We start from the raw sequence: 22,778 nt of genomic DNA on the forward strand, positions 1-22,778 counted from the left end.
TCTCTCTCTCTCTCTCTCTCTCTGTATATTTGTGTGAACTCGTGTCATTCTCTCTCACTGTCTACAGTTTGCAGACAGCTGTCAGCTTTATCTTTTGTCCTCTAGTCAGATCTTTTGTCCTTCTGTCACTCCATGGCTCCTGCTCTCTGTCCTGTTCCTCTGTCTCTCTTTGAAGCCTCATCACTCTCTCAAGGCGACTCTGCTCCCTCCTTTCAGGCTGCAGACCCGTTAAACATAAACGCACGTGTCCACGTGGCCAGACCGCTGCTAGCAGGCAAATCTCGTCTGTCCGCAGGCGAGTTCATCCGTGCCCTGTTAGCCAGACGTGTGCGGGTCCGGATGCAGCCCCTCTACCGGGTCATGAATGTCTCTGCGCAGTCTGGTCTGGCGGTTCTACCCGGGTGTGACGCCTCTTGTGTGTACGCGGCTCCACGTCAGGAGCACACCAGTCGCCCCTCTCCACAGCGTCATGGCTGACGCACAGCGCTATCAGACAGAGCACCTGTCATGCCGTCATATGGAACCTGTCAATCTTATCTTGCACGGACAGCCTGGGGCATGCAGGTGTGTGTGTGTGTGTGTGGCAGTTCCTTACCCAGACCCACGGTGAAACACAGACCGGCAGCTCACTAACAGGCAGGAAATTGCCCGTCAGGTCGGGGCTGGTGTGTGGTGGAGATGGAGAGGCTGATCAGACCTTCCTTCAGTAGAGCTTCACCACGAGCTTGATCACTTCATCCTCTCATGTTAGATCGCCACCTTTTTCTTGCTTATTTTAAGTACTCTCATTTTTTCTTTTGTTTGACAGGTTATGCCTGGTTCATTTGAGGCAGATTGAATTTCACAGATTCTGGGGAGCCGATTTGTAGAATCATTGTATTTAAAGTTGTATGTATTATTGTATGGAAAAGTTGTAACCTTGTACGTACACACACATGCTTGATGGTACAAACTCGGTCTGTGCATGACTCTGTGCACATGCGTGTGCATGTGTGGGCTTGCGTGGGTGTTTGTGGAATGCACCCAAACTCCTGACTTTACGTTATCTCCTGTATTTATATCCGTACTCTAGTGGCAGGCCAGTCGTGATCGCTGTCAGACTGAATCAGCGTGCCGCTCTCTGCCTCATGTTCTTTCACCCCAGAAGCCCGTGAGCACGCAGAGGAAGGGTAGGGGGGTATTAACTACTCTTGAGTGTGACTCATACTTACAAAGAGAGATGGAGGGATGAGGGAGACGGTCAGAGAGGAGAAGAGAGAGAGAGAGACTGGTAGGAGTGAGATGCATCCCAGAGTGTGTCTGCATTTCGGGGTGCTGAAGTCTCACAGGACATCTGCAGAACGTTCCAGTGGGTTCCATGAAGATTCTCTGGCATGAATCTGCTCGTGGTAGGAGATCAGGAGTGGGGCTGGAGCAGAGGCCGTCTGCAGTAAAGCTCTGGCGTGGTGAGCTAGTCCCAGTGAGGGCCAGGAGAAGAGACTCAGGATTATGTTGACAGGATTACATTGAACCGCAATGAACCATTTTACCAAACTTCCAGTTTTTGCTGGAGTGTTAAGATGATGTGGGGGGAAATGTAATGCTTGTAATGTTGAATCTGCTCTGAGACCCGCCCCTTCTGCTCTGAGACCCGCCCCTTCTGCTCTGAGACCCGCCCCTTCTGCTCTGCTGGCCTTCAAATCAGCGAATCATAACTCCATCTTCTGTAGTTCTTCCTGTGCCATTCAGAGCTCTTATGACTGACTTTTTGCATTTCTCTGGGACCGTGCCAAGATAATTGGCAAACCTTTAGTTTGTTCTGACCGAGTACGTGAGGCATGTTTTTAAAGACATGTAGGAGGCAGACCAACCTTTATCAGCTTGATGGATCTGCTGAAGGTTCCTGGAGATTAGTCATCGTTTGCTCCTTTCTAATACCTGAAAATACATCCCCAAGGTCCTTTGGCAGCATGCACGCATGTCTGCCTGTCTCCCTCCTGCTCGCCTGCATGTTTCACTCACGTGTGCCTGTCTCTCACTCCTGTGAGCCTACCTGTCTCACTCTTGCGTTCCTACACACGCATGCATTTGGACGCATCTGTTTGTCTTCTCTCCAGTCATGTACTCTGAACATGAATCTTGGTCTGATATTTTGGGTATAGAACACACAAGCAGGTTCTTGCTGATTCATGGCTACTTCTACTGACACTGAACAAGATAAGTGGATTAACTATAAGGACTAAAGGTGCTCTCTCTCTCTCTGGCTCGATTGCTTTCCCTTGTTCTATCGGTCCTGCTGTCGATGGTGCGTAAGCTGCTACTGAAAGCGTGTGTGTGAGGGAGCATGAGCGTGCGCCCTTTCCTCATCATCCTAAGGTACACGGTGTCCCAGCCTGCATCATTCTGTCCTTCTGTCCTCATCAGCCAACGTAAAGGATTCATGTCTGGGAGCCGAGTCTGGAGGTTTGGTGTCTGTAGTGCATCCACATGCAGCTGTTGAAGGAAAACACCTAGCATACACACACCTAGCATACACACACTGAAGTGCTGTGACAATCACAGGCTGCCCATTGATATATTGTGCTCATGCCAATGTCTAGTACGAAGGTGTAAATCAAATGCGGCCTCTCTGCATGTGTGCTCCCAGTGACGACGACCCCTGCAGGCTGATCCGTTTTCTTCGTCACCATTAGGCTAGATTATTAAAGAGCTTGAGAATTTGATTAACTACAGGAGGAAACATTATTAGAGTTGGTTTCGTTAGTGTTTTCGGGCCAGCTGACTTGACATGGTAGTGTATTGCCATTCTCTGTTGACTCATAGAGGAGTGTGACTTAAACACTAAGATCTGAGACCTGCAATACTTCCCATTTTCTTTTAACTTTGTCACTTTTTGACCCGAGCATCGCTGCATCCCCAGTTTGTACTGCACAGTTGAAGATCAGATCCAATCTACACACTGAAAGTTTCCACTCTGCAGCCTCTCGGGTTAAATTTCTCCCACCATGGCACAGATGAATCTGAGCCTCCCCTCACTAACTGCATTCCCACAGTGCCCTGTCCCAACCTCTGCAGCACCAAACCCAAATGTTTAACAGCCCTTGTGCCCAGAGCTGGCTGCCATGAACAAACATGCTTTTGTTTAGTCTAAGGCCCCCCCCCCACACACCAACCTTTCATGCTGCTACTGAGGTAACTGGGCCTAAGACCTTCTTTCAGGACAACCTGTTTATTAGCACCAGTTCGTGCTATTAGGGCCCTGGGGCATTGCGCATGAGGCTTTGTTTACCCATAGCCCATTAGTGTACAGTGCACCAGTCAGACAAACATGAAGCCTACAGGTGAGCATGCCGTAAATTACACCCAGGATTGCTCCTTTTCTTCTTGGACGCTGTTTGAATGGAATGGCTGCAGAGAGGGATAAAATGACTTCTTGGGCTAGAGGAGTGTGTAGTTTTGGTGCGTTGGGTTTGCATACTTCCAGATATTACATTGGAGGTGGTTTACCAGCTTCTGTTTAATGGCTGTTGCCCCATCGTTGCGTTTCCTGTAAAGCTAGGTGTTGAACACTGGGATTAGTATGGTGTGTCACTTTTTGAATGTGCATGTTGGTTTCAGAAAGAAATGTACAGAATGACATGATGTAAGAATGCTGGAGAAATTTTTTGTCTCTCGTAAATGCAAAAGATCAAGTTTCATTAGTTTGTGTCTGTGTCTCCATCCAGGTGCCTTTCCCAGTTCTTCAGGGGGAGGGGGTCGAGTTTCTGGGCCGTGCTGATGACGCAATTATTGCCATCTCCAACTACAGACTTCACATCAAATTCAAAGACTCCATCATCAATGTAAGACCTCCTCCACATACACCTCTCTTACAAAATAATGCTGTGTTGGAACAGGTCTGCTTCACATGGTATTGACATTAGCTAGTAGAATTCAAGTAAAATGTGATCTTACTTTTTATTTATTTATTTTTTATTTTTTTTGCATGAAAGCACACACTAACCCACATCACCCAGAACGAAACACTCGTGCTGTTATGGACTTCTCACAGTTTGTTTGGAAGTTTCTGAGTTCCTGGACCACCCACAGTGGTAACTGTAACCCCAGGCCCAGCCATTACCGCCACTGTCCGCTGTTCCCAGACCGCCACCCCTCCCCCCCCAAACCCCCATGTGCCCTGGCTGGGGTTCCTGCACCCTGGAGGAAGGGGGCGACCTTCCTCATTCTCCTTGCCTGGTCACATGGAACCTTTCCCTTCATTTCAAATGGCAGTGGTTCCTTTATGCTGCGCCAGTGAAGGAGAGCGAGGTCGCGCTGGGCTCGCGCTGGGCTCGCGCTCCCCCTCACGCTCCCTCTCACTCCCCACCACAAACCAGCCCTGTCTGCTTTTAACCGGCTTTCTGAAATGACACCTTGTACTCTTCTGGTCCAGCCGAGTTCCTGTTACTGGTACCGCATGACTCTGCTGTGTCTGTACTGACATAATACATTTATAATCATGCATGGGCCTTTGTGGAGGAAATAACTGAACATAATGGTTGGGTGAAATCTCGGATATTCGTTCCCTGACAGTTAAATAGTTGAGCTCTGTTGCCTGACCTTAAGATGACATGACACTTCCATAGCGCTCCATGCCTCCGGTCATAAATCGGCCCGTTTAATAACCAGGTTTTTGACGTAACCAGTCGCGCTCCTGGAGCGCTAGGCTCGTCTATGGTGCTTTTGTTCCTTTGTCATTCCCTGTTCAGACAGACGGCTGGACCAATAACCACGAAGCAGCCGTCAACATTGTGCTGCCGACTGCCATGATGGCCGTGTCCCTTCTCAGGTGCTTTAGGTTCTAGAGCTGGGTGAGGCCACAGGTTCTAGAGCTGGGTGAGGCCACAGGTTCTAGAGCTGGGTGAGGCCACAGGTTCTAGAGCTGGGTGAGGCCACAGCCTGAGTCCCTGGTGCAGGCTCTCTTGAACCTGGCAGCAACCTTACTTGAGTCACCGTATGCCTTTAGCTGGCTATTGCAGAGCAGAGTACCTGCCTCTGGTTAAACTTTAGCTGTTTTTCCAAATTCTGGGGGAACAGGCAGTGGTACTTCAAAATGTAGGCGTTTCTGAGTGCACCCGACGTCTGTAAGCGTGAGTGTGTGTGAATTCACTGCCTGTGACTTTCACAGCATGTTTAGTTAACACTTGAAATGTCCACATGTGCAGCCTTTCCTATCGGTGTCCTTTGGCCTCTGTTTTGGCCTTTGTGCCTAGTCGTTTATTCATCCCCCCCTCACCCCCCGTCTTCCTGCCTTTATTCTCACGACCCCCTTTCCATCTCTCCCCTGTTCTCTCCCTCCTTCTCCGTGTCTGTGCCCTGGTGTGTGGTAGATGTACCCGGGTGTGGACACTGAGATCTCTGTGAGTACCCCTCCACTCCTCCACTCCACTCATCCTTCTGTTCTACCGCTCTCCCTCCACAACACCATCCCTCCCCTCTCATATTTTTTTCTCCTGGACCAATATGTAATCAGATTCCCAGAATAAGGGTGTGATCAGTCAGTCATACCATCCTGTCTTGGTGTCTCAAATGGCAGGCTTTTATCTTTTAAGAAGTTTGTTGTCTTTTGGTACAGAAATACAGATTAGTTTACATAGCAGAGATCAAAAAGTCACAATCAGCTTTGCACAGCCTTCCTCTTGCACTGGATTCACTGTCCTGTATTCTAGCAGAGATCCACTGTAACATCTGGGCTTGGTGTTTGTACTGTGAAACTGAGTGCAGTGAATCTGATTGTTGCTGTTCACCTTGGATGCTGGAGAAGAGACACAGCCAAGAGTAAATCTGTACAGCTGCTATTACAACAACCTGCCCTAAAGATCCAGTCCCACCGTTTAATCAGCATGATGTTGTGCTTTTCCTTTCTGTATGGTGTGTGTGTGTGTGTGTGTGTGTGTGTGTGTGTGTGTGTGTGTGTGTGTGTGTGTGTGTGTGTGTGTGTGTGTGTGTGTGTGTGTGTGTGTGTGTGTGTGTGTGCGCGCGCGCGCTGGTTGGCTCCTGTTGGTCATGTGATCGCTGGCTGTGTTCTGCAGGTGCCTCTGAGGCTGATCGAGAGTGTGGAGACCAGAGATATGTTTCAACTGCACATAATCTGCAAGGACTCCAAAGTAGTGAGGTATGCACACACACATGCGCTCAATCACACACACACGCACTTGCACACGCACACACATGCCTTCACCTCTCATGCACTTTGTTCTTATAGCGGTGTGATACTGAGACCCTCAAAACCTGTCTAGTCATCCATGAATCCACCCCCACCCTACCGGCCTTCTGACCCATACTGCTCTCTTCCGTAATGCCTCTGTTACCAGTACTGTGTAAATGACACACACACGCCTCTGACACGCCTCTGTGGCTCTGGGAGGAGGGGACAGTATGTTGAGTTAGGGCGTGTTTTGGGTGGAGTATGTCAGAACAGAATGACTAAGAACAACTCCAGACTGATACACACACACACACACACACACACACACACACACACACACACACACACAAAGGATGCTCTGTTTGAGCTTTTAGACACACATTTAAAAGTTGAAGCCCATCTAAAACTTCAAATAATTGAATATGCACAGAACCTGGTTATGCTAGGTTCTTCCCTGTTTTGGGTTTTTCATTTTGTAAACCCAGGTGAATGTAATTTCCGGGTGGGATTTTGGGAGGACCGCCATCTGTAAACTTCAGTAACTATATGCTACAATATTTATGCAGGTGTTTCTTGAAATGATCAGTTTCCTTTTAACTGATGTTGGGCAAAAGCCTCTAGAATTCATCTGTTGCTCTGTATTCTTGATGTCATCATCAAAAGCCTCTAGAATTCATCTGTTGCTCTGTATTCCTGATGTCATCATCAAAAGCCTCTAGAATTCATCTGTTGCTCTGTATTCTTGATGTCATCATCAAAAGCCTCTAGAATTCATCTGTTGCTCTGTATTCCTGATGTCATCATCAAAAGCCTCTAGAATTCATCTGTTGCTCTGTATTCCTGATGTCATCATTTTGGTCCTGTCAGGTGTCACTTCTCCACATTTAAGCAATGTCAGGAGTGGCTAAAGAGGCTCAACCGGGCCATCGCGCCCCCTACCCGCCTGGAAGACCTGTTTGCCCTGGCATACCACGCTTGGTGCCTAGGGGGCTGTGCAGATGATGAGGACCAGCACCTGCACCTGTGCAGACCAGGTACACGTGTGACGAGACTACAGCAGTCAGGCTTCAAAGGCTGTACGCGCTTTTCTGGTGCATATGCCTTTATACCCATGTTACCCCCAAAGTTGGAACATGGAAATAATGAAAATGTATTTTTTTCTGCTGAATGACCATATACATGCAAAATACCATATTTTAACCCCTCTCTCTAGGTGATCACGTCCGTCACAGGATGGAGGTGGAGGTGAAGAGGATGGGCTTTGACATGCAGAATGCCTGGAGAGTTTCTGACATCAACAGCAACTACAAGTATGCCACAAACTACAACACCCACAAACTCCTTCACCAGTGTTACGTTTGTGGCCATTTTTCAAAAGAGCACAAAGCGAACGGCCGCCGTTTTACGTTTAAACCGCTGTTGTTCTCAGTCTGTTGTTCTCAGTCTGTTGTTCTCAGTCTGTTGTTCTCAGTCTGTTCTCAGTCTGTTGTTCTCAGTCTGTTCTTCCAAGTGTTCTTGGAATGCGTGTGGGTTTGAAAAATCAGCTGAGCCTTTATAAAAATGTCCCGTGAACATGTTTGTGTGTCATCGTCTGGTTTTCGGGTGTTTGCTATTGCTGTGAGAAGCGAACTGGAAGCAACAGATGGTGTGTGGGGTGAAGGTTAACGGAGCCGTCTTTTTGAAGGACATTGCTGCGTTGCAACCATCCTCATGGTTGCTACAACACTCCTAGTCTAGTATGCGTACACACACACACACACACACACAGAACATCAGCTGGGAGGCATCGCCGCAGAGAGCAATGGTAGAGCATAGTGATACGGAGTCATTTAGGAGGAACAAAACCAATGAGCAAGATGGTGTGTGTTATGCGTGGTCCTGAGGCACCGTGGAGGTGGTTAATTAAACAGGCCAGGACCTGCTGTGATCTATGAGTCAGCAGCACACCTTAGCCAGCAGAGACCGGTGCAGGCGTGTGTATGTCTGTCTGGTCCATCCATCCGGCTGTGTGTACGCACACGTGCGTGCGTTGTGTGCCCGTGCGTGCACCTGTGTGCGCATGTGCGTTTTTGTTGTCGTCTCTGTGTGCCTGAACCTCCCTGAGGACATAAAGTGAGCCATCTGAGTGTGAAGCCTGTTACTGAGAGAGAAGGAAACCGATGAAGTTATCAAAGTTGGAAAGAATCTGGGTGGTTCCGAGACTGCACAGTGTGGGAGAAAATTTAAGCCTTGTTGGAGGAAAAACTAAAAACAAAGTGGAGATGGATAAAACCAAAAACTGTAAGGAAATTAGTGCGGCGTACCGTTCTGTCCTTTTTTGTTTGTTCTATGGGGAACAGTCAGCATTCTGTATCTTCAACTTAATATTTTTTCATCTCTAACCTGTGTGCGAGTGAATGTGTCATCGTTAAGCCCACGTTTCCCCTCTCTTCCTCCAGACTCTGCTCTAGTTACCCCCAGAAGCTGCTTGTGCCAGTGTGGATCACCGATAAAGAGCTGGACAGTGTGGCCTCCTTCAGGTCCTGGAAGAGAATCCCAGTCGTGGTGTACAGGTAACATGAGGACACACACCTCTACAGAGGTGAAGGGTCATATAGATGTACTCAAATTTTGACTTAAAACATACAAGCGTATAAATATTCCTGAAAAACCGTAAATGTGTTTTCCTTTTCCCTCATAAGTCTGAACTTGGTGTTCTCTCTCAGGCATGTGAGGAACGGGGCGGTGATCGCTCGCTGCAGTCAGCCTGAGATCAGCTGGTGGGGTTGGCGTAACACTGAGGATGAGTACCTGGTCACCTCCATCGCTAAAGCCTGCCTGCTGAACCCAGGGCCCCGGGGGGGCGGAGCCTGCAGGACCCGGGTCGATGCCCCCGACTCCTCAGACAGCGACTTTGGTAAGATGCCCACAAGGCTGTGGCGGTGGTACAAGACTCGGTTGAAGAATGAAGGCAGCATTTTCATGCTAAGGCCAGGCTACTCGATTGGTTAATCCTCTCTGAATATTCAGAACCCACAAGTGTGTTTGTTAGCCATGGAGAGTTAGTGCCAGTGTACACTCTGTTTGAGGAAATAACTCCTGTCTTCAAAAATGCTGTTGGGAGTCTGGTATTTTGCTTTTTTTTTTTGGTGTTTTTTAAGTTTTGATTGTCCTTCCAGTGGCAAGGAGGGAACAGTGGGCGCTGTAAATACCATGTCTGCCATGTCCTCGTTTGAACTCCCAACTGTCCACACTGTCAAACTACAGAACTGCATCTGTTCCTCGGCAGCTCACAGCATGTAGCCCTTTCAGGCAAATGTAACCATGTAGTGAGCACTGATTGGTTATTGTGCCTCAGTCTTCCTCTCCTGCATGAACACACACACACATTTGTAGCGGTGAGAGGGGTGGGGGGTGGTAGAGACACACACACAGTCGGTCTCTTTCCCTGCACACCCTTTGATGGGAATGAGGAAATAAGAGGGTGGATGAAGTTAGCGAAAACACAAAAAATCCATCCAAGTTAGTTGGATGGAAATTTGGCCTGAAAATGTCTTCAACTAAAATGTGGTAAATGAAGAACATAACCGTAGACATGGCCCAGAGACATGGCCCAGAGACATGGCCCAGAGACATGGCCCAGAGACATGGCCCAGAGACATGGCCCAGAGACATGGCCCAGAGACATGGCCCAGAGACATGGCCCTGTGCTGTCTCAAGCAGTTTAATCTGGTTGATTGAGCTTCAGTTTAATTAGCAGTTGAAACTTGTGCCTGATGCAGTAGTTCTCTAATTGTTGTTGTTCTGTTTTTGCTGAGTTGAAGCTCTTCAGACTAGGAGCTGCCTGATCTTCCAAAATCCCTCTTAACTTAATGGTTGGCTTAAATTGGCTGCTGTCGTGATGTCTGTGTTGTCGTGGTGCCAGGTGGATACTCTGCAGTGATTATAAGGAAAAGCTATTGATTATTTTTTCTAAACTGTCCCCCTCTCTCTCCCCCGTCTGTGTGGTCTTCTCCCTCCTTCTCCCCCTCCCCCTCTCTCTCAGACTCCTCCCTCACAGGCGGTGCTGGTCCGGATGGCGGCTCTGCTCCGCAGAAGCTCCTCATCCTGGATGCTCGCTCCTACACGGCCGCGGTGGCCAACCGCGCCAAGGGTGGAGGCTGTGAATGCGAAGGTAACCCCCCCCCCCCCCCCCCCAACACACGGGTGCCCCCACCACACTGAGGATACCCTGTGATCCATCAGTCAACAGTTCTGGAGATACACAACATGCTGGGTGACACTACTGAACAATTTCACTTTGGCTTGTCTAATTTTAGTGTGGGTTGACTGTCTAGGCAGATGCAGGCTGATGAATTTTACATGCCTTTGACTGATCTGTGTGTGTGTGTGTGTCTGTCTCTCTCTCTCTCTCTCTCTCTCTCTCTCTCTCTCTCTCTCTCTTTCTCTCTCTCTCTCCTTAGAGTACTATCCAAACTGTGAGGTGATGTTCATGGGAATGGCCAACATTCACTCCATCCGGAACAGTTTCCAGTCTCTGAGAGCCGTGTGCAGTCAGATCCCTGATCCTAGCAAGTGAGTAGACACTCATGACCTTTTGGCCTTCCACTCTTACATTTTCACACATTCAGTTTCACTTCAGATTGTTTTATCTTTTATTCCCTTTAATTTCCTTCACTGTTGTGTCTTGGTCTTCTCCCGAAAACAACACACTAAGATGATGGGATGGTTTGGTGAAGATTAAGCTTAGCTGTTGAGTCCATGGTGTGGTCACCAGTTACAGATACACCCTCTGAAACGTGTGTCACTGGAGCAAAGGCCATTTTCAGTGTTTTAAACATGGTCATGATCGCATAAATCAATCACATGCCAGCAATGGGTGATATTTAGAGATGATTGTGTGAACACTGATGCTGTGTTGTTAAAATAGACCTTCACTGGCATATGTCGTCATTCTGAAAATGAGCAGTAACCAGCTCTTAAATGGTTCCATCATGGTGGCCTTTTGATCAAACCACTATTTTAGTCTTGGCAACATTTAGTGATGACGCTAGTAAATCGGTGCTGAACTTTGAAGAAGCCATCCTGGAGTGATTTTAATACTGCATCAGGAGACAGACCAGTGGCGTCCAATGTTGTCTCGGCACATAAGTGAACTGGAAAGTTATTAACATGAAGCAAATCATCAATATATATGGAGACCAGAGTGGGACCACATACTGTGCCCTGGGCAACATCTTCAGACACATGGTGGGTTTGAGGGAGATAGAAGGCTAAATGTACATGCTGCACAGTATTTAACAATAAAAAATGCCAAAGAGTGACCAGACGCCCCAGTGTTTAATAAGATTACATGATCCACAGAATCAAAAGCTTTTGCTATGTCAGTTAATGTTGAAGCAGTGTTCTAAATGATTTAACACCCACACTGGATGCCAAGTGACTGTAACACATTTACAACTGACTGGAAACCAGACTACACAAGACTAAGGTAGAGGGATATGACTTCGGCCAGCATATATTTACATAGCTGGGCTTAGACAAATCGGAGACATGCCCAGACATATTGAAAAGATTAGCTGTATGATTCCTGTCACTAACGAGAATGTTGTTTTGACTGGCATGCTTGAAGATGTATTTCCTAATTGTCTCATGGTTGTTCAAAATAGCTGTGAATTGGAGCCACTATGTATGTGTTTCTCTTGTATATGTAGTTCGATTTCAACTGGTGCACCACTTCGGTTGCCTTGTTCCAAGCCTTGATGAAATACTAATCTGCCCTCAGGGGCTCCGATGTGCTGTGCTTTATGCCAAACAGCACCGCCAAGTCACAAGACAACAAAGGACCATTCGAGTTTATTTGATCTGTGAATTCTTTATGGTAGCATGCAGTTCACCTCAGCTAAGTCATGTTAATATTTTGAGAACTCTTTGAAGTAAGCTGTCCAACAGAATGACCTATACGAATGAAATCAAATTGCATATCCCTGCCTGTACCAGTTAAGAACGGTCAATAACGCAACTCTGATCTTGCGGAAGGCCACCAAGGCCAATAGGATGCAAGCAGATGTTGAAGTTTTGGATCAAGGCCGTTGTTTAGGAATGGATTTGGCTAAAGCAACAGAGCGCTGTAGGTAATCTTCAGTGAAAATTCCAACAGAAGGCATGTGAGCACGAGAGCAGAGAAAAATCAAGTTTTCTAGTTGTAAATGCGCACATTGACTAATGTCATCTTTTAAAAAGCTGATTCATGATTATCGCGTGAGAACATTTGCATTTGACCCGACATCTAGAATCCTGGTGATCACCAAATAATCTGTCAAAGTCGGTCATGTGGACAAACACTGTCACTTTCCGAGATGGGTAGACTTAATAAGTTTACAGTGTATATTGTCAAATGTGATGAGTGAATTGGCAAACTTAATTAGCTAAGAAAAACAGATCAGGAGAAAGTAAGCCATTGTGAATGAAGTCATAAGCAGGCTCACTCAAAGTGCAGCCCAGTCATTCTAAGAAACTAAGCTGTGCTGGGAAATAGACCAGCTAGCTCTTCTTCACTATTATATTAGCCTTCCGTTATAGTTACAAATGTGGCACAAATCTTGATGTTTGGTAGCAGTAGCAACAGCAGTAGAGATTCTGTGTTCTGTGTACGCGTAGATGGTGGTTACACGTGGTCCAGCGTGTAGTACACAGCAGCAGAGGTTGTGGTGGTTAGACAGGGTCCTGTATTTAATATACACCGTGTTGGGTCGGAAGTGACTGAGTCTTTAAAGGTTTGTTTGACTGCTCTCCACCTGCCTGGTCTGTTCAGCTCATGTTCCTCAGGTCAAATGGGAATAGGAAGTAATGAATCCTAATAAAGTCTTAGAAACATCCCATCACAACTAATGGATCCTGTCGTTTCTGCTACTCCACTGCTGCTGCTTGCTGCTGTGCCTCACTTGGCTAAATCCTAAATCTGTGTGTGCCACTTCCTGTACCCAGCTGGCTGTCTGCTCTGGAGAGCACTCGTTGGCTGCAACACCTGTCCGTCATGCTGAAGGCAGCCACTCTGGTGTGTTCTGCGGTGGAGAGGGAGGGGCGCCCGGTGCTGGTTCACTGCTCTGATGGCTGGGACCGCACGCCTCAGATTGTGGCTCTCGCCAAGGTCCTACTGGACCCCTACTATAGGACTATTGAGGTAATGGGTCGCTTATTTTATTTTTGCTCTCTTGTTCTGTTGGTTTCAGTTGCTAACGTCACATATGCCGTGTTACCTTCTACTTCTACTAACGTCATATATGCCATATTACCTTCTACTTCTACTAACGTCATATATGCCACGTTACCTTCTACTTCTACTAACGTCATATATGCCACGTTACCTTCTACTTCTACTAACGTCATATATGCCGTGTTAACCTTCTACTTCTACTAACGTCACATATGCCGTGTTACCTTCTACTTCTACTAACGTCATATATGCCGTGTTACCTTCTACTTCTACTAACGTCATATATGCCGTGTTACCTTCTACTTCTACTAACGTCATATATGCCACGTTACCTTCTACTTCTACTAACGTCATATATGCCACGTTACCTTCTACTTCTACTAACGTCATATATGCCACGTTACCTTCTACTTCTACTAACGTCACATATGCCACGTTACCTTCTACTTCTACTAACGTCATATATGCCGTGTTAACCTTCTACTTCTACTAACGTCATATATGCCGTGTTACCTTCTACTTCTACTAACGTCATATATGCCGTGTTAACCTTCTACTTCTACTAACGTCATATATGCCGTGTTACCTTCTACTTCTACTAACGTCATATATGCCGTGTTACCTTCTACTTCTACTAACGTCATATATGCCACGTTACCTTCTACTTCTACTAACGTCACATATGCCACGTTACCTTCTACTTCTACTAACGTCATATATGCCGTGTTAACCTTCTACTTCTACTAACGTCATATATGCCACGTTACCTTCTACTTCTACTAACGTCATATATGCCGTGTTAACCTTCTACTTCTACTAACGTCATATATGCCGTGTTACCTTCTACTTCTACTAACGTCATATATGCCGTGTTACCTTCTACTTCTACTAACGTCATATATGCCGTGTTACCTTCTACTTCTACTAACGTCATATATGCCGTGTTACCTTCTACTTCTACTAACGTCATATATGCCACGTTACCTTCTACTTCTACTAACGTCACATATGCCACGTTACCTTCTACTTCTACTAACGTCATATATGCCGTGTTAACCTTCTACTTCTACTAACGTCATATATGCCACGTTACCTTCTACTTCTACTAACGTCATATATGCCGTGTTAACCTTCTACTTCTACTAACGTCATATATGCCGTGTTACCTTCTACTTCTACTAACGTCATATATGCCGTGTTACCTTCTCCTTCTACTAACTTCATATATGCCGTGTTACCTTCTACTTCTACTTTTCCTCCAGTTCATCACTGTTCCTCTCCACAGGGCTTCCAGCTGCTGGTGGAGACAGAGTGGCTGGATTTCGGCCACAAGTTTGCGGACCGCTGCGGCCACGGCGAGAACGCGGAGGACGTGAGCGAACAGTGTCCAGTCTTCCTGCAGTGGCTGGACTGTGTCCACCAGCTCCTCAAGCAGTTCCCCTGCCTGTTTGAGTTCACCGAGGCCTTCCTGGTGCGTGAGCCACCTGCCATATGAGACCTAGTTCAGTCCTGTCACTCATTTGACCATCTGTGGCGTCGTCGGCCGGAGCTCCTATGTGCAGTTCGTTCAGTGTTCATTTTGTTCACTCGTTCATGTGTTGTGACTCACGGTGATTCACTGCCTTGTTGGCTGTTTGGCCATCAGGTGAAGCTGGCACAGCACACCTACTCCTGCCTGTATGGCACGTTCCTGTGCAATAACGCTCGCGAGCGTGAGACTCGGAACATCTACAAGCGCACCTGCTCGGTCTGGTCCCTTCTCCGTGCTGGCAACAAGAACTTCCAGAACTTTCTCTACATCCCCTGCCATGACATGGTAATTCTCTCATACCAATACCTTTCGATTGCACTCTTTGATTCTCAGTTATTAATAAACACCAAATATCCATCTACACTTAGTTTATTTTGTTTGAATGTTACAATGAAGTTTTGCACAAACAAGGCAGCAGTGAATAATTTACTGCAGTTGGAGTTTTTTTCTGTGGCAATGTTTGCAATCTTAATAAAATCCTTCAGGATGAATTTACCTTGAAAATCCCATGAGAGCAAAGACCTTCAGCTCAGTCTTGATCAGTCAGTTTGTGTATGCTAATAATGGCTCACATTTTTACTTACCAGTTGACTGGCAGAAGACACCTTTTTATATAAATCAGAATGATGACACTTGTCTGGACCCTGTGACAGGTTCTACAGCCAGTGTGTCACACGCGAGCACTACAGTTGTGGACAGCTGTGTACCTGCCCACTTCGTCCCCATGCACCGCAGCAGAGGACTCCATGGAAATCTATCTTAGCCCCTCCTCTCAGGGGGAGGAGCTGATTTCACGCTCACTTGACAGGTCAGTGCAAAAACCCAGTTTTCTTTAAATTTTTAAAGCTTTATTTTTGGATGCCAATTGTTAGCGAAGGCTGCCCTCTCCTGGACATCTAATGTAGAACATCTAGATAGTACACAAAGCACAATGTTGAAGCTTTTGAGATTTTTATTTTTCCCCTCAACCCAGGCTTCCTAAGACGCGGTCCATGGACAATTTGGTGTCTGCTTGTGAAAATGGCGTGGCCCTCACCCGCACCTCCAGTGACCCCAACCTCAACAAGCACTGCCAGGAGGAGCGCCCACCTCTGGAACCAATAGCAGCTCAGGGAGGTGGGTCGACAGAGAGCCCTGAGGACACCTCGGACACTGGATTGGACAGCAAGGACCAAGAGGTGGAGACGTGTGAAGAAACTCCACCTTCCGCATCTCCCGAAACTAGTGAGGACAGCTGCACGGACGCGAGGGTGGAGCCTTGTTTAACCACACAGCCTTTGCCATCCTTGCCCCACCCTTTAACATTAGAGCAAGTTCCTTCCCTGCCTCAAGACTTGCCAATTTTACACCAAGCCCTGCCTCAAATCGCCAGCCTTCCCCTCCCGCCCCTACCACAGGAAGTGCACACTAGGACTGCAAAAGCAACTTCCTCACTTGCTACTGCTGCAGATGCCCTCGGTTGTCCTGTCGGTAGCGAGATGGAGAAGCTAGAGGGCGCAAGTGAGCCACTTACTTTGCCCTCACCTGCTGCTGTTGAGCTTTTAGCCATCAAACAACTTTCTTCTCTCACCCCACTGGAGGACTCCACTGACACCCTAACGGAGCAAGACCCCACCCTACCCGAGCTGCCCCCACTCCCCACAGGCGGCACGGGCGAGACCCGTGCTTCGTGCCCGACCCCGGTTGAGGAAAAGCGAACTCCCGACGTGAAGAGTTCCGAGCTCATCCCGCTGAAAGAGCGCGCGATCGCCATGGCGGCCGCGCCGGCGGGCGAGTGCTCGCGAGCGGCGCGACGTCTCATCTCGCAGAGCCAGCTCACCGAGCTCTCGCTGCTTGGTTCGCACTGGGGCAGCGTGCAGGGCCTGGTCCAGTCGGCCTGCGGAGGCACCCTTCAGCACGGCGCCTACCAGGGTCGGCGGCTGGCCAGCCGGCTGCTCCGCGCTCACGTCGCGAGCCCCGCCGGAGGACAGTGCTGCCGCCGCGAGCCGCCCCGCAACCCCAGTGGCCCCGTGCCGTCCGGCTGGATATCGGCCGTCCGGAGCGCCGCGCTCTGCGCCTCTTCCTCCCCGGCCCTGGGGCCGTCCTTCCGGCAGATTCTGCCGGCCGCTTACGCTCCGCCTCCCGCGGGCGTCTCTCCCGCGGCCGCCTCGCCCGGCTACCTGGACGACGACGGTCTGCCGGTGGCGGTGGATGCCGTGCAGCAGAGGCTGCGACAGATCGAGGCGGGCTACAAGCAGGAGGTGGAGGTGCTGCGCAGGCAGGTGAAGCAGCTGCAGATGAAGCTGGAGCGCAGGCAGTACTGCTCGCCGCCCTCTGAGCCCGACGTGGACTACGAGGACGACATCGTGAGTGCCGTTCGCTTTAGCCTCGTCTCTGCGCCCGCGTCGCCAGCTGACCTCTGACCTCTCCTTCCGCTTGCAGACATGCCTGCGAGAGTCGGACGACGGCGAGGAGGAGGACTCCCTGTCCAATCACAGTGAAGACCGCCTCAGCGAGGGCAGCTGGGACCATGTGGAGAGGAAGGATACCGAGGTCAGCCTCCCTCTTAACCTGCCACAGGTTTCTGCCTCTCTGCTTCTCACACACCGCTGATCCAAGACCAGCTTGTTGAAACCAGTGGTTTTCAGCCAACTTGTTAGTGGACCACCAGCCAGGCCACACATTTGTTCCACTCCAGATCTCAGCACACCTTAGCCGGCTAAGAGCTCTGTAGCTGTGATTAACTAGCTCAGACAAATAAGGAACTGGAACAGAACGAAAGCCTGAATTGGCTATGGGTTGCCAAGAACCCTGCTGAAAACCTCTAGTCTGAACAATCATATGATGAAACTTCAGCAGCAAAAGATCAGATTTTTCCCCCTAATCTCTTATGGTCAATGCTGCTTTCACATTCCAGAGCTGATGCTGAATGTTAAGGACTTCTCTCTGTCTCCTAGGTTACCAGGTGGGTGCCGGACCACATGGCCTCCCACTGCTTCAACTGTGACAGTGAATTCTGGATTGCCAAGAGACGCCATCACTGCAGGTGAGTACTGCTGACCAGAAACAACATTCATCTGATTTGATTATAGTGATGAGTCATTCATTCAAATGATTATGTATATCCAATAGTACCTAGTCCTGTGTTCAAACGTTAGCCGTGAGATGAGGGGTGTGTGTGTGTGTGTGGTCCCTGCAGGAACTGTGGAAATGTGTTCTGTAAAGACTGCTGCCATCTGAAGCTGCCCATCCCAGACCAGCAACTGTATGACCCGGTACTGGTGTGCAACACCTGCTACGACCTGCTGCAGGAGAGCCGCACACGCGAGATCCGCTCCCAGCAGCTCAAGAAGGCCATCGCCACAGCCTCCAGCTGAGAGCTGACCACCGAGCCGCTTGGATCCCCGCCCTGTGGGCTGCCAGGCCCCCTACGTGGGCGCCCTTTGACATGCCTGATATTTTTGGCAACGGGGCCCTCGCCCACACCGGTTGGTGAGGAGGACTCTGAGGGGGCCATCGTGGGCCGCTGTGCTGGGATGAAAGGGTTACACTGGACTGGGAAGAAGGACGAGTTGGATGTTTGGACGTAAACAGAGTCCAGAAGTGAAAGTGAGAGAGGGTGATGTGTGGTAGAATTGTGGGGGTTTTTGCTTGTTTTTTATTTGTTTGGGTTTTTTTTTTTTTTAGTTAACTAACTAATCCCCTCTATGGTTGAGGAAGGCTGTTGGCTGTAGCCTACCAGCGTCCTGCTGGCTAACTACACCAGTCCACCAGGGGGGCGATATGGTTCAATATCCCCCAGTATGACACTGAGGGTCTGTTTCATCTCAAAAATGAGTCACCTCATTATACCCCTAGCTACATCAAACATGAGCGTCATGGTCACCAGTTTAGCCCTCTTGCACGTATACACAGACATGCACATGTAAATCCACCCAAACAAACCTCAGAGGACAATCTGTCGCCTGCCGTCGAAGCCGGTGATTCCCAAGCCTAGGACACATTCAGCTGGAGGCTTACTGTTTAAAAGAAACAGAAATGTTGCTGCTACAGTATTTAAATGAATTCTAATTTTGTATCATTATTTTATGCACTATAAACTGTTGTAAATTTGAGGGACATTGAGACCAAACATGAGCAAAAGGGAGAAAACCTGCCGTTTGTTTACTTGCGGTGGTCTGTTCTGGTGCGCTGTGCCTGTGCTAAGCTTGAATTGTGTGTGTGTGTGTGTGTGTGTGTGTGTGTGTGTGTGTGTGTGTGTGTGTGTGTGTGTGTGTGTGTGTGTGTGTGTGTGTGGCAGGAGGTGCTGAAAAGTTGTTGCAGATGTCGCCATTTGACACTGATCTAAGGCCAGTTTAATACATTCTCTCTGACTGCTTGAATTAAGGGGCTAGATAAGGGAGAGCTTATCTTGGGTCAGTGGAAAAGAGCCTCTGCAAATGAGAGGGAGATCCTGGGTAACTTCGTTAGCCACCTGGTGCTCCGTGTCCTCCTAAACCGTACGGCAGAGCAGCCAAGGGGGTGAAACTGTAGCAATGCTGAACTGTTCCTGGTCAAGCAGAGTGTCAGACAGAACGTAAAGGTTGCAGGTTAAAACCAGAGCCATTGCCTTGTTTGGACATGGATAATGGATATTTTTAAATGTTGTTTTGGAGTTTTTTTTAATGATGCATGTCTCTCAGTCTGAACATTAAACAGTAGCATTCAACACTCAACTGTTTTTTCCCTGCTATTTTCTGTCAGAAATGGTTCCCTGATTGATGTATGTATTGTTTAATGGTGTTTCCTCAATAGTGCCATTTTTTTCTTTTTTTTTTGCCCACCTTTTCTCATGAAAGACACCATTTTAACAACTTAACATGTTTAATGGTACAAATAGTCAGCTAGCTAATGAGTATTTTTTTAGGTTCCAGTGAGGTTCCACAGTGGCTTAGGGCTTTCAAATGGCAAAATGATGAAGGAACATTTTTGATTTAGAACATAAAAAAATAAATTCAGAAATGTAATATATAGTTATCTGTAATACTGGCTAAAATTTGTCACTTAGTAAACAATTGTTGTAAAGAAATACACTGTTCACGTCAAATCCCATGGGTTAAATAAAGATGTCTACGAGAAAAATGTTTTGATTTTTGCTTCTGTTGTCAGTGACCTCATGTTCCACTCGGGGGATAGAATCTGGAAGGACCGAAGTTGTTTTCGCTAGCAAGAGTTTCTGAAAGGGACTTGATTGACCATCAATCTTTTTCATTATGCATGACTCTGGAATGTCTCCCTTCTTAAAAATCGGAATGTGAACTATGATCTGAACACTTAATTTGGGGTGAAGCAAAAGTGGGACTATTTCTGTTGGATGAATTTAGCCATCAGGAAATGTATTTGTTAGACTGGACCTTCCCAAAAAAATAGAATACTGAATCACATTTTGGTGAGTGGACAGCAGTGGTCAGTAACACGTTACTCTAATCTTACCACTTTTTTTCAGTAACGAGTAATATAACAAGTTTCTATTTCCAGTCCAGTAATCAGATTAAAGTTACTTATCCAAGTAACTGTGCGTCACACTTTTTATTTTCCTTAGTAAAAAATATATTTTTGCTTTCTTCAGAGCCGGCCCAGACCAATGTGGTGCCCTAGGCGAGATTTTGGTTGGCGCCCCCTGTATCATCAATCATCGGGTTGGTTGTGTCACTATTAAAGAAACAAATAAAAAGCAAATGACTTAAATATTACCATATAACAAGCAATAAATATAAAGGTGTTGCACAAAAAATATTTTAAAACTATTTTACATAACGTAGTGCAGAGAACAACTTTTAAATATTAAAAATAAATAAATAAAAAAAATTAAAAACAACTACCACCAGTGCAAATCAGGGCAATTTGCCTACTGCAACATTATTATTTCAAAAGTGCATCCACAATATTAGTATATATTTATTTTAAGCTAAGCTAATCATAGCACCTACTAGGATTGGGCAGTATGATGACAGTGGCGGTTTTCACTAAGATCATACAGAGGGGAAAAAGCCACAATGACGATTGAGTGTTAGTTGTGAGTCAAGCGAGCTGGTTTCAAAGAAAAACACAACAGCTACAGATTGGCAACATTTTGGATTTGTTTCAAATAAAAATGAGACCCCCCACGATTCTAATTCGATAATATGATTGGTTGATAAAACTGCCAATCTATAATAAAAGCTCTCAATGTAAAAGGGCCTTTCTCTCTTTTACCTAGAAACAACGGTGTGAAATATTCTGATTGGTTGATTTTTTATTTCACCGCTAAGGTTTTTTTCAAGCACAAGTACGAAAAGTGGATTTGAAAGCCGATTTATAGGAAAAATACAAATTATTGGTTATTAACATATATTACATATAATAGATAAAGCATCCTTTTTAAGATCAATTAACCTTCAGAGAAGGCGTTGAAGTCTCTGACGGTTCGCCAATGGTTTAGTGTTAATTCACCACATATTACCATTATATTACCTGTTTTTTGCCGCCTTTCTTCCTCCACTTTTCTCATTTTTCTACCCTGGGCACCAGAGGACTTCTGCCTTTTTGACGTCTTTACAGGGAGATGTCACTCACTCTGTGGTGTAGCTACAGAGAAACAGTAACGAGGTGCGCAGAGCGCGCGGGGGAGGGCGGGTTGGCGCGCGGGTGATAGGTGTCGTTTGTTGTTATTATAAGAATTATTAATTTGTCTAATATTATTAAACAATGAAATTATGAGTATGTGGACTTTGCTTGTTTTCACATTTATTAATTGTTCATTTGTTAAAAAAAAAAAAAAAAAAAACCGCATGCACGCGAGCGCCCCCCTGGACAGCCGGCGCCCCTAGCATTTGCCTATATCGCCTAATGGAAGGGCCGGCCCTGGCTTTCTTCTTTGCTCAGTTATACTTTTGCGTCTGACCGTAGCGCTCGACTCCGCACGCTGCGCGTGAACCTGTGAGATCGGAGAACACTGCACAGAATGTGACGCTTCCGCCGTTCGCGGAGTCGCGCGCTACTGTCGCTCGCGAAAGTATTCAGCCTTTAAACGTCATTTTTTTTGCAGTGTTCTCCGTAACGATACGTGGTAGTGTAAAGAAATACCCCTCAAAAACAGGGGAAGGAATATTTACCTGACGAATTTTAATGTTGCTTTGTGTTCCAGGTTTGAAAAGTGCTTGAATTTTGGCTAAAGAATTTTACAGTGTAAAATTGTAATTGTAATTGTATTTCGTTTCACAGCAAATAGTGTCACGCTACGGTCCCCGAACCCTTCCTTTGGGGCGTGTGTTAACGTTGTCTGCGTCTATTCGTCTGCGTCTGTGTACCTCCGTGGGTGCGGGTGCGTCTTGTCATTATCCGTCTCACCTGTGGCTCGTCTCGTCATCACGTGGGGTTGATGTGGTCTGTCTATTTAATGTGGTCTGTCTATTTAATGTGCGTTCGTCTGTGAAGCTGGATTTGTGTCTCGTCCTTCGCCTCGCACCCAACGTCACAGAACGACGAGCCGTCAGAGACACAACAAGCCATGCCAGGCTACACCACCCGGCCAAAGAAGGGCAAGAAGCCCAGCAAGCGCCGCCATGCCTCTGCTCCTGCCCAACACCGCGCGGCCACCGTTACTCCCGAACTTATGGAGCAGGACCCTTTATGCAGCGTCATGCTGCTCCGGGCTCGGGAGGCCAGCACTGGGGAACTGGCTGAGTATTTCCGCCAGACCGCGGTGCGGATGTGGAGGGAGCGACATCCCTCTCCCACCAGAGACCTCTCGCCCCTGAGGGTCGGCTCCCTCGAACTCTGCTCCACAGAGAAGACCCCTGAGAATGAGTTTGAGGAGGAGGAATCGGAGGGCGAGGAGGAAGAGGACGATTAGGCTCCCTCGGTTTGTTCCGCCTCCACCGTGGACT

The 22,778-nt window shown here is 47.4% G+C and overlaps 1 protein-coding gene and 1 long non-coding RNA gene across 12 annotated transcripts in view; one reads left to right on the top strand and one right to left on the bottom strand.

The window, feature by feature from the left end:
- The window catches only part of mtmr4 (myotubularin related protein 4), a 55,724-nt gene extending 36,138 nt beyond the window's left edge, over nucleotides 1-19,586 (top strand). For 8 of the 11 annotated variants that reach the window (XM_077011704.1, XM_077011711.1, XM_077011712.1 and 5 more), the window contains 17 exons: nucleotides 3,705-3,821; nucleotides 5,349-5,378; nucleotides 6,051-6,133; nucleotides 7,034-7,200; nucleotides 7,380-7,476; nucleotides 8,605-8,718; nucleotides 8,872-9,062; nucleotides 10,191-10,319; nucleotides 10,609-10,720; nucleotides 13,133-13,328; nucleotides 14,647-14,832; nucleotides 15,007-15,177; nucleotides 15,546-15,700; nucleotides 15,866-17,237; nucleotides 17,314-17,451; nucleotides 17,829-17,917; nucleotides 18,071-19,586. In XM_077011704.1, the coding sequence (XP_076867819.1) occupies nucleotides 3,705-3,821; nucleotides 5,349-5,378; nucleotides 6,051-6,133; nucleotides 7,034-7,200; nucleotides 7,380-7,476; nucleotides 8,605-8,718; nucleotides 8,872-9,062; nucleotides 10,191-10,319; nucleotides 10,609-10,720; nucleotides 13,133-13,328; nucleotides 14,647-14,832; nucleotides 15,007-15,177; nucleotides 15,546-15,700; nucleotides 15,866-17,237; nucleotides 17,314-17,451; nucleotides 17,829-17,917; nucleotides 18,071-18,248 (3,525 nt within the window). In that variant the 3' untranslated portion in view covers nucleotides 18,249-19,586. The remainder of the gene's footprint in view (nucleotides 1-3,704; nucleotides 3,822-5,348; nucleotides 5,379-6,050; nucleotides 6,134-7,033; nucleotides 7,201-7,379; nucleotides 7,477-8,604; nucleotides 8,719-8,871; nucleotides 9,063-10,190; nucleotides 10,320-10,608; nucleotides 10,721-13,132; nucleotides 13,329-14,646; nucleotides 14,833-15,006; nucleotides 15,178-15,545; nucleotides 15,701-15,865; nucleotides 17,238-17,313; nucleotides 17,452-17,828; nucleotides 17,918-18,070) is intronic. The other 3 variants (XM_077011702.1, XM_077011703.1, XM_077011713.1) reach the window with 3 other exon arrangements.
- On the bottom strand, nucleotides 19,574-21,471 carry LOC143518871 (uncharacterized). The gene is made up of 2 exons (XR_013132295.1): nucleotides 21,364-21,471; nucleotides 19,574-20,562 (listed from the first exon to the last, which is right to left on the bottom strand). It is a non-coding gene; the product is annotated as an uncharacterized LOC143518871 (long non-coding RNA).
- Nucleotides 21,472-22,778: the final 1,307 nt, after the last annotated feature.

Source organism: Brachyhypopomus gauderio, chromosome 7 (assembly GCF_052324685.1).
Source record: "Brachyhypopomus gauderio isolate BG-103 chromosome 7, BGAUD_0.2, whole genome shotgun sequence".
Classification (NCBI taxonomy): domain Eukaryota; kingdom Metazoa; phylum Chordata; class Actinopteri; order Gymnotiformes; family Hypopomidae; genus Brachyhypopomus; species Brachyhypopomus gauderio.